General features: G+C 35.4%; 1 protein-coding gene across 1 annotated transcript in view; it reads right to left on the reverse strand.

Annotated features, from left to right (window-relative positions):
• Positions 1 to 10,825, reverse strand: part of Wdfy2 (WD repeat and FYVE domain containing 2) — a 43,498-nt gene extending 32,673 nt beyond the window's left edge. The window contains exon 1 of the mRNA XM_081768459.1: positions 10,592 to 10,825. Coding sequence (XP_081624585.1) covers positions 10,592 to 10,752 — 161 coding nt within the window. The 5' untranslated portion in view covers positions 10,753 to 10,825. The remainder of the gene's footprint in view (positions 1 to 10,591) is intronic.
• Between the last annotated feature and the right edge of the window lie 1,282 nt (positions 10,826 to 12,107).

Below are 12,107 nucleotides of genomic sequence, written 5' to 3' on the forward strand. Positions count from 1 at the left end.
GAATTTTCTCCTGTTTACTCCTACCTTCTCATTTTACCTTTATTAATCATCCGTCTCTTTTAGCTTAAAGGGTATAACCATAGGACTTAAAAACTAGAAACTTCATTTTATTTCAATTACTTAAAGGAAGGAAAGAATATTTATTTAAATTAAACTTACTCATCTCAATGTCCCTTTACGTTATGTAGATAAATTATAGTTTCTGGATATTTCAAAGAACAACTAGTTTCTTTCTTTCTTTTCTCCCCTTTGCCCCCCCCCCCCCCCCCCCATCCAACAGAAAGAATTCTATTTAACCACATGCACTGTTACTACTTACTTTGTTTCTACGTATAACACCTAGCGAAATAAAAGTAATTGCAGGATTTTTTTCTTACTTATGGAAGTGTAAAAATTATTAGCACATGAGTACTTGATAATGTAACTAGATAGTATATACTAACGTAACTTTTAACTTTATCTGGGTGCATCTATATATTTCTCTATACTTACGAACTAATACATAATACAAAGTTTGCTGGAATTTCTATTTTATAGGTTTTTAGTTGTATAAACTGCTTAACTAGAAAAAAGAAATATGGATATTAAGTCAGTCTAAATTATGCAGTTTAAATTGCTCCACTTGAAGTTTGCTTAGTAGCAATTCGTTTCCATAATTCTTAAGTACAATATGGTTCATTAAACATCTGGTATATTTTAATAATATTCAAAATACGAAATGAAATGAAAGTGATTATGCAATAACACTGCTCGACAGAATTAAAATTTTTGAAAGCTGTTTTTCATTTGACACCTGATTTTATATAATTTGAGGTTGCTAATTACGAAAATGAAATTAGTTTTTCCCCATCACGTCAGGTTTTTTCACAAATCGAAAAACATTGTTGCGTAAATTGTGCTATTTACACAATATCGCATTGTGACTATATATTTCTAACAAAGGAACATTATTTTGCTTAGGAACTAATCTGAACATCGATATTCTAAATAATTAAGGTCATCAGTGACGTAACTACGGGCCGAACGGGGCTTGTGCCCCGGGCGGCGGATTGGGAGGGCGCAACATTGCGTAAATATTTGAGTGAGCGTTTTGGTTTGGTTGTTCAGGGAGGCGCAAAGGCACGTTCTTGCCCCAGACGACAACTAGCGTATTTACGTCACTGAAGGTCATTGATAAACAACTGACCTCATTTTTGTCTCTGCCTTTTCACTTGGAAGCTCCAAAAACTAACTACTGTATGGCCTATGGAACCCGGAAGTTCAATGCCGCGTTCACAAAAGCTCTCCACTGACTTCTATCCTTAGCTAACTGCATCCAGTTTCTACTTTGTATTCCAATCTCCGCGAGATCCATCTTAATATTGTCCTCCCATCTGCGCCTAGGTCTTCCTAATGGTCGTTTTCCAATTGGTCTTCCAGTCAAGACTTTGAAAGCGTTTCTACTTTCTTCCATTCTAGCTACATAACCCACCCACCTAAGCCTCCTAGACTTGACGACCCTAACAATGTTGGGTAAACCATATAAATTATGTAGTTCCTCGTTATGAAGTTTCCGTCATTCCCCATTCCCGTTCCTCTTGGGTCCGAATATTCGTCTCAGGATCTTGTTCTCAAATACTTTCAAGTCCATGTTCTTCCCTCAAAGCAAGTGACCATGTTTCGCAGCCATGCAAAACAACAGGCATGATTATCATTTTGTATATTTTAAGCTTCAAATTCATCGACAGAATTCGCGACGACAAGAGATTTTGAACCGAATAGTAACACGAATTCCCTGCTTTTAGTCGACATTTAATTTCTCCGTAAATATGATTTTCCTCTGTTAATATTGATCCTAGATATTTGAAACTATCCACTTTATCAAAAGTATTATTTAATATTTTAACGCATCCATAATTTGCTGTATTCCGCTCCCGACGCACTTCCATGTATTTAGTTTTCTCTGCATTTACTTCTAAACCCATGTCCCTGCAAGCGTTTAATAAGATCTCTGCATTTCTTTCTATTGTTCTCCTATCACCACCTATTAAATTTATATCATCAGCATATGCCATAACCTGGCGAATACCGTTCAACTGTAGGCCCTGGTTGCTATCTTTGATTTTCCTTATAGCGTATTCCAGAAAGCTCCTAAAACTAGACTTCCTTTTGTGAGTAGTTCGTGAATCTTCACGTACCAACGTCGAACAATAACTCGCCAGCATTGTTATACTCCAACGTCCCTGATTGGCATTCAATTGCTTTGATGTCCTGGTGAAATCTTTCACCATGTTCTTCAGTTAAATCACCCAAGTTAGAAGGAAAGCTGTCTAAATGTGAATACAGAAAATGAATCTTAAGACTCATTTTGCACCCTAATGTTTTAAACTTCTCGAGTATATTAGACGCAATGTACTTGTAATTTTCGTGTCTATTGTTCCCGAGGAAATTATGACACGTCCCTGAATGCACTCCATGCTTCCCTTTCAACACTTGTCATACAATGTTGACTGATGTGGGACTTTCTGATCTGAGGACCAATGAAATTTCCTTTTTTTAGCTTAGCACTTGAAATTTCTGGGAATTTTTGTCACTAGATACTGGAAGCACTGACATCTTTATTCAGAGATTTGACAAAATGTTTCATTAGGCCCAGTTTAGTATGCAAGGTGGTAATGACTTTGAAGGGTCTACGGGGCAGGCGTTTTTCATATTTTTATTTCCAATATTGCGGCTCTCCCTGACAGTCCAATCAGTTTGAGTTCTGTGTGTATCGCGTTCTCTGCTGTCTTATTCGCAAATGTGGCACGGATATTTGGTGTACCCTTCCTGCTGTCCAAGAAGCATACATATCACCTTTAGATTGCCGCACAATAACCACTGATGATCCTTGTATTTGATTATTATTTAAAAAAAAAAAAAAATCCATATTTTCGTAAGTCTAACTTAAATGTACCAAATTTCACAGAAGTAAATCCCCACGTTAAGCGGGTTTGTATATCCAGACTCCTAACTATGAAAACATTTACGATCACTCCAACCCCAATCATTTCACAGATTCAACCTATTGCATATAAGTTATTACGACGTAAAATTGAATGTAGTTTATACGAAAAAGACTTGTATGCATTGCAAGACCTGTAACGCTCAAATATTCACCACAATCTTACCGACATAAAAAAGTGTGGAGCAGGAAACCACTCTACACAAAAGTCTAAAGAAGCTGTGTGAAGACGTACGAACTGGTCGAGCGGTTTGGTTCAATAGTCTATCAATCATAAGTTTGTGTGTTCAACCCCTGTAGGAAGTATTCGTTTTGTCTTTTCTTCTTAAAGGTGTGTTCCTATTTTCATCAGAGGACTGAGAACATTTCTTTGAATAAATCTTTGGCAACTACTTTTTTCTCAAATTCGATTAGAAGGGAACATTATATGAATTACAAATCTAAAATCCAAAGCTGAAAACAAAATATTAAGTATGTTCAATATTTCATTATTATCCTTTGACTTTAATGAAAAACTAATTATAAGCACTGATGATTTCAGAAGATTCTCCCCGGGTAATGGCCAATATATGAATGAGAGAAAATTGATAGAACATTATTAGACCACTTTGAGCATGATCGAAGATATGGCCACGAATTTATGTCGACAGGGTCTCAAATTCTCCTATAGGTCATGCCCTGAAATCATCACTGTTTGAAAGGTTTTCTTAACATTTTAGAGAGAATTATAATACGATAAGCATAAAGGTTTATAGAACTAATGAAGTAAATAGTATTGTGTAAGTTATCGATTTCTAATCGGATTAAAACTAGAATATTCGTTTGCATCGCACTTTAAAGTAAATCCTCTCTATATATAATTCTTACTGGAAAGTGTGTAACTCCAATTACTTAATCAATATTTTTAATAATATATTTTTATTGTAATATTTTTACTATTCAATGTCGTATACACTTCTTTTCCCAAAGCAAAACCTCGCAAATGTATAGTGGGCTAGTGAATGTTATCAAATAAATTATCATTTAGTTTACGTAAATACTGCATCGCCTGATTTGAAACTTCGTACTTTGACTAATAATAATAATAATAATAATAATAATAATAATAATAATAATAATAATAATAATAATAATAATAATAATCATCATCATCATCATCATAGCCATATCTTATAAGAATTTCAGGCTTACTCAATAAATGAATTCAACGTGGTCTCTATTCGAAGTTCTATTTTTTCGAATCCGATTGAAATACAAAGAGAAACTTCGAGAACAGGTAAAAGAAAAATGTTACTTTGGTGGGATTGGAACTAATCTTTAAGAGTTCCTTTCAATTTACAGACAAATGCCTTAGACACTTTGTTTCTTTTCTTTAAGTTAACTGATTCACTGAACTTATATGAGTAAGTTGTCTCTATTTTCTACTCGGTTATACACGTTTTACAATCATTTCCTTTAAGCTTGAACGACAGGAACACGAATACAAAAAAACTTTTAGGACAATTAAAATTCCCCCAACGGGAATCTAACCCGGAACCCCGTACACCAAAGGCACACGTTCTAGCCACTAGACCAGCGGTAAGAGCTAATGAAATGTATTTTGTAGTGTGAAATTTATACCTATTTCGTCCTGATTTAATGTATCTATCGATGTTTTCATGTTTACCGTATTCGTTATTTTGAGGAATGAAATATGTTATTCATATAGGTTCTATTACGTATTCGTCCATAAATACTATATAAATTATCAGAATTATTCATGATCTTTCATGGAAATTCGCTGGTGACGGACAGTGTAATTGAAAGGTGAGTTCAACAGAGATTATGTATTTCGCCGACATTATTTAATAGCTATATAGAAGAGAGAGCGAAAACGAGTCTACCTAATGAAGATGGAATTTAGGTAGGAGATAAAATGATGAGGTGTATACGGTTTGGGGTTGATATAGTTGTTGTTGCAGCAAGCCGTGGAAGAACAGCAAACACGCTAGCAGCTCGTTCTAGTTTACAGAGGCCTTTATGTGACCAACTGTTGACTCCACATGACTTGTTCAAATTCTGCCATGACAGTATTCCAGTCATATTTCTTTTTCTTTCTTTTTTTATGACACGATTACATTACACACACTCAGGCTGATCAAGATAGGTTTGCCAGAGAGCACACAATTGCTGGAGCCAGAGAAAATCACAAATTTAAGTCCATTAGTCCCAATAAGATCAGAGTAAGCAGAGTATCCAATGATGATACAGCATTCACGGTAAATGCATTTTAAGCAAATTAAAATTCCAGCCATTTCAAATGCAAGTTTACAACCTGGTAGTAAGTTGCACGTATGTATGACAATGTTTGGTAGGTGGGAAATGTAGGTTAAGTTTCATAAGAATAACACGATACCCTTGTCAGCTTCATACACTCCCATGGTTCTGCTCGCTCCTTCCATTGACCAACTGTTCAAGATATTTAAAGGATTCCGGAACAACATATGATATATTTATGACCTTAGACCAGGGCTGTTGGAATTTACTCCAACCCAAAAACTTACAATAAAACACAGTTGTTGTTGTTGGTAAAACTCACAATAAAACAAAATCTTCAAAAATATATCTGAAAACTTGGACTGAAATGATAATCTTAAAGAGCTCAGTTTCTTCAATCGTGTTTCTGAGTACATCTAGTTAAGAACTGGCTTTAATAGGCATTTATCTAAAGAAATCTGCAGAAAAGAATACTACTTAAAAAAAAAAAAAAAAAAAAAATTGCTTTCCCACTTTTTCTGAACTAATGTACCACAAATATCGTTCGCAAACTATTGAATTATTTGCAATGTCAGAATAATTTTAAAATGAAAACAGACAATATATATATTTTTTTTTTTGTATGAGAAGCATTATCATTAATAAATCATTACAAATGTACAACTAACATTGGCGAATGATTAAACAATAACAATGAATATGTATTGCATTACAAGCACGAAGCAGAACGTACACTTTGGTATCTGTAGACGTTTACCACATTTTAACGATATAGAATCCGACGAAGTTAGTCCCACTTTTCACCAAGCATTGACCCAATGCATATGCTAATGTGCAACTTTCGTAAACTCACAAGTACCCTAGAAATCGATCTCTTTGAGAATTACAATACATTAGAATGAAAACACAGTTCAAATATCAGTAACCATATTCCAAAATCTTTTCATTTATGTTATACGCTCTCTTCATTTAATGCCGGAGACTCCGATACACTCTAAACCAATGAGAATGGAAAATAAGGTTTGAATTATACATCGAAAATGAATTTACCAATGATTGTTGATTCAACACCATTTTGTAGATGATTCACTAATACGATATTACACTTCATAAGCGAAAATCGAAAGATAACGCGCATAGCCGTAGAACATATGTTCGTTATACATCGTCATTGGAAATCAGATAAATTTCCAAGTCTGAAGTAGTGATGTTAAAAGTATTCTTGGTAAGCTTTTACCGTGGTCATTTCATTCAACGAATTGATTCATAGGGAATTGGTTCCTCGGAACAGTTCCTCACGAATTGAATCGGTCAGAAATCATGGTGGTTCAGACTGTAATGTTTCTACAATTATTTTAAATATTGCCAGATTTAAATGCTGGTAGGTTTAGAACAACGCTAACTTCCCTGTCGTAACATGCTTCTGAATTTTTCAAAACTTGAAATATGCAATGTATAAAATAATAACAGAAAAAACTAAGCACGAATCACCACAGTTTCAGACTGCTACAAAGGGAATCAAAAAAACTATACGAATGAGTGGGGAGGGCAAGCCCCCCGTAACTCCCCTATTACAATATAAAAAATCAAAACTAATGTAGTCTGCAAACTGGATTAAATTTGAAAAGAAAAAAGTCCCCGACCCAAATCTATATATCTTACAATTAAAGAAAAAACAGAATACCTGAAACTTTAAATTGGTGAATATAGTTCTTCAGCATACTTCATGAATAAAAAATATTTTACCCCAATGCTACAACCATAATAAATACAATAATAGCATTCACTTTCAGCCGATCATCACGTACTGTTCATAGTAATTTCGCCTTTTTCCACATACATTGCAATTTCTATTGAGTTGTAATAATTCATCACTAAAACAGAACCTGTAACTATCAGCATCATTGTCACATACTAACTAATGTTGATAAGCGATATAAATTTAAATCTCTCATTTGATCTTCGTCAAAAGCAACTTTTATCCCATTAGACATGTGCCACAATAACACAGTTCAAACGAACACAGGAAGAATGCATCCATGAACATATCACATGAACTGGACAACATTAATAACGATGACTTCAAATCAAATCCATACTCCCCCCTCCCCACTAACAAAAGTATACCACGTCCACGTGACTCGATACAGTAATGAACCTAGTGGGACAGATACGTACACAGGAACCGGAAAAAAAATCACTGAATCGAAGTATCGGATAAAATGAATGAAATTACCAAAGTACAAACTTGCCTTAGTTTTCAATATTCGAACAATTATTCGTTATTCGAATATTTCAATAATGTATTAATCGAATTTTAACAGCATTAGTCTTAAGTTGTCAAAAACACAAAACAGCCGATCAACCACATCTAAAATTGTCTTAAAATCTCCATTTCTAAATATCTTTAAAAAAATCCATTTTTATCAAATCGAAATTATCTAGTTATTTGCAAAATTAACTGTACTGCCCGATTTTGTTATTAGTCTGAATTTAGTCCACAAATCATTATAGGTAGAAATTATGCCTCGAAGTTTTGACTGAAATGTTGCCTTCACAACATGGTTATGGTGTGCTCAATGTGGAGCTCCCTGAATTATTGTGTTTTTTTTTTCTTTTTTTCTCCATACTACTCGAGCTGGCGGTTCAGCCAAGTTTTGAGACATTTGTTATATTTTCAGGTTAAGTTAGAGCTTTGTAATTCTTTCAGCAGAGCATGCACTAAATAAGGAGCTCTCAATTACTAGTTGCAGATTGACTTCAGGAGGGCTCAGTACAAATACATTGTGGATGTATGGCATAAAAACTGAGTCAGGGCAGGAGCGCAACAGGAGGCCCGAGCGGCAGCGGAGATGCGTCCGTTGGGAACAGGCGAGTCAGCAATGGGTGTATACGCATAAACGAGGAAAGAGGAGCATGCTTACACATACAATACCTTCACTATCACTCAAAATTAATTTCAATATGCTGTGTACTGACAATAATTACTTATACTCACAGTCATTCCGTTACGAAAAATGTTTCATATCGCATTGTACCCATAAATATTTTATTCGGTAGAACAGTCTGCTCGAGTTTATCCCAACTTATACATATACAATCAAAACAGACACTCAACTAATATTGAGCACAAAACCAGTGAAGACAATATACAACCAATCCACCAAATTTCATGAACTTTGGAAATGGTCGAGCTGAGAACTCTTTGACATAGCGTTGCCTGTCCATAAGGAAAGTTACCATAGAAAATCCCATCCTAAGCAAATTACTGGTTAAGTTCCGAAGACTTTCATCAATGTAGCGAAGAGTTGGATTTCACCGTTCTCTCCGTAAATCTCTTCCCAACCAAGTTATTTTTGGTACTCATTAGGAATAGTGCCTCATAAAAATGGTAGTTTCACGGTTAAAATGAGAGTGCATTCCCGAGATTTCTGCAGGATGTCAAATTCCAGGGTCGGATGGAATTATTCAGAAAAGAGGAAAGCAATACTGTTACAAGTGTAAAACCATTACTTGATCTATACTACGGTAAAAATGAATGAGTACATATCAGAGAGAACTATGTAATATTTCCACCGGCAGAGTATTTCTGCAGGATGCAAGATACCTGTATTTATAATTACAAGTGGGGTATGTTTAGTACAAGGGGTCCAGAAGCACGTAAAAAAACACAAAATTTACAGGAGAAATGAGTGATGCAAGTACTTAGACTTAACATAACGTAACCAAATCTAACCTAACCTAACATAAACTAACGTAAGCTAACCTGAACTAACCTAAACTAACGTAATATTAGTAGAAATAAGCGAAATTCCATCATTTTTTGGAAAACTATGCGAGACTCCTATACTAATATAACATAAACTAAACTAACCTAACGTAACCTAAACTATGCTAACCTAACTTAAACTAACCAACCCTACCCTAAACTAACCGAATGTGAACAGAAATTACCAAAATTGTAACATTTTTTAGAGAAAAAAGCTGGACCCCTTCTGCTAAACATAGGCCTTACAAGTTTTCTAATATCCTATATGATTTTATGCGATATCACCTGTTCTGCACTATGTACCTTTATATACACACCCTCCGTCGTCGACGCGTCCGCTTGCACAATGTTAGATAGCGCCCTCACTTTTACTGGCCCCTAGCGCAAGTTTTTATGGCAAACGTCCGGATGTGTAATTATACCCTTATAAATAAGTCCTTATAAAGTAAATCTGCACCAGTGAATACAAATTGTACCCTAAGTGACAATTTTTAAGGCACATTGAGTGAATTTCGTGATAGAATAATAGCATAATGGTAATATTATACATGAGAACCCCCTGATCTGCATTTCTTCTGTGTTCTATTACAACTTCTACATGAAATACCATAAATTTTCTACGTAGTGCAATAGTAAGAATTATCCATGTGCACAAGACATGCGATATGCGTTAAATTCTCGCCCCCTCCCACACACATAGTCATAGATAAAGTACAAGGGCACTACACATGCAGATATAAAGTACAGGTACGTTCTTTTTTTCTTTCGTATCAGTCGATAAGTAAATAAAAGTCACTTTGTTACCCCCTTTGTAAGTTCGTACATACTCAATAAATAATCCCTAAAGTATGAGCGTCCTGCTCCTTCGCGAACTGATGCAGCTTCATGTATAGGTATCAAATTGCATGACTTTCTCTAGTGAACAGGAATATGACAACATATGAAACCTACCATAACCAACTACCTTCCTCAAGTTATCTTTCTCAAATGAATGACCACATACTGAACCATACTTTACTCAAGTTTGTGTCAGCCTACCGGTACCGGTAGTCTTAATTTGACAATATAATCGCATAGAAAATCACCCAGAGAGTAGGATTAAGAAGTCGTATTTAGTTTTATCCTGTTGGAATACTACTACTGCTAGTTTTCATTCAAATTGGTCCATAAACGAATCTACTGTCTGCATGACACGGTTACAAGTTTCACCCTTACTTTTCCCTTCCTGATTTATGAATTAATATGACATAACAAATACAGTCCGCATTACATATGTACATTGAGCCCCTATATATGTGAAGTGTTTCAACATTTTAAATATGACTGTTTTCTCGCTTTAATGTTTGAAAACTTATTTCGAACATATATATAGAGAGAATACGTAGATGCAATCTAACAATATTAGGCTTTCAGATACATAATTTATTAACACTGCTTAGCATATGTTTCTTGAGTCATTATTTTTCTTCTGCATATACGAAATTATATTTTTAATTCTTGTAACGAACTCCAGAAATCAAACCCATTGCGCTGTCACTTGCAGAAAAGACGATTAGGTCAATGATTCATCAACGTTATCTCACCTGTCATCGCATACACTAATAACTCCATCTTCCCCTGGAATAATAATAGCCGCATTAACGTCGTCATTGCATCCTTCAAGCTTTGATAACAAAACCGGCTTACGCGTTGAACTAAATTTTTCACTATTCGATCCAGGTGCAGGCTTTATTTCTGCAGCCATGTCTGTTTGGTGAATGACGTAAGGTCAAGGCCACCTAAAAATTATCAGAGAACCACCACAACAATTTTTACTTTTTGACGATAGATGGCAATCTTCATATTACTCCACACGTACCATGTTAACAAAATGAGATCCCATTTCGTTATATTTTCCATAAATGGATCGCAAAATCTGTGATATACTTTCAGGTTATTGGTATAGAAACTGTAAATGAATTTTTCATGTTTTCCTTACGTTATGCACCGCAATGGTTGCGAATACTAGAACAGAATGATGCCCTAATTAGATTAGTAACAGGAATTAGGGGGTCATACGTACTAGTTTTGCAAAATTCTACGTACAACATAGCAATGCAAAAAAGTGAAAGTTGCCCAATAAACCCTTTAGGCGGATTTTCATGCCCGCGTTAGAACGGAAGCATCACATGTAGCGTATTCACCGTAAATTATTTTCGTTTCATACATCCGTGCGTGTATTGCGCCAAATTACTACTCCCTAGCTAATGCGCATGCGTAAAATAGAAAGTTTGCGACTTCCGCCATGTTAGTCAGTGAATACAATAGTGTACGCGCGCTACTTCCGTCAGAATTGAACAAATTTCTACTCTGACGCGAGTGTAGCGCGCCATCTCCGATGCGTGATTTCATTGGCTGTTTAGCACAATCGCTCGCAACTCACGGAGGTAAAGGACACATGAAAATCCGCCTTTTTCCTGAGTATCGCAAATTTTGCGTTACGTTGGCGCAAGCCGTTAAGAAATGTGCCTGTCATTCTATACCAGCCTTCGCAAGCAGGAGCGTCATTTCAGATTTTGCTTGGGGGGGCAAAACCCCTTGAAATAAGTAGAATTTCGCGTTTTTCACTCATTTACTACTACTCTATTGATAAAATCTATATAAATCTCAAACGCAGGGGGGGCAAATGCCCCTCCCTGCACCCCCTAAATGACGCCCCTGTTCGCAAGCATAACACAATGCACTTCAAAAAGCAATATGGGTCGTTCACATGTTATGTAACGCTATTTTTGACAAATTTTCCCCCTCCCTCGCCCTTGTCACACTTCACAACGGAAGATCAAATTCCTCTCCCTTTGTTACCTAACACTTTTTATTCTTGTTTTTTCACAAATGTTGCTTATTTGGGCGTATTACAATTAAAAAAAACTATTTGTAATAGCACTAATACTATCATTTTATTACAAAATGATTGTATTCTAAATATATCTATAGTGCTTTTTCCGCCAACAAATCAAAGTACGAGGGCTATCCAGAAAGTAGATTACGTTTTGGAATAAAAAATCAACAAAGTATAGGAAACAAATTTTATTATATACAGATGAAAGCCACACACAAATA

Source organism: Thermobia domestica, chromosome 8 (genome assembly GCF_964235325.1).
Source record: "Thermobia domestica chromosome 8, izTheDome1.hap1.1, whole genome shotgun sequence".
In the NCBI taxonomy this organism is placed as follows: Eukaryota; Metazoa; Arthropoda; class Insecta; order Zygentoma; family Lepismatidae; genus Thermobia; species Thermobia domestica.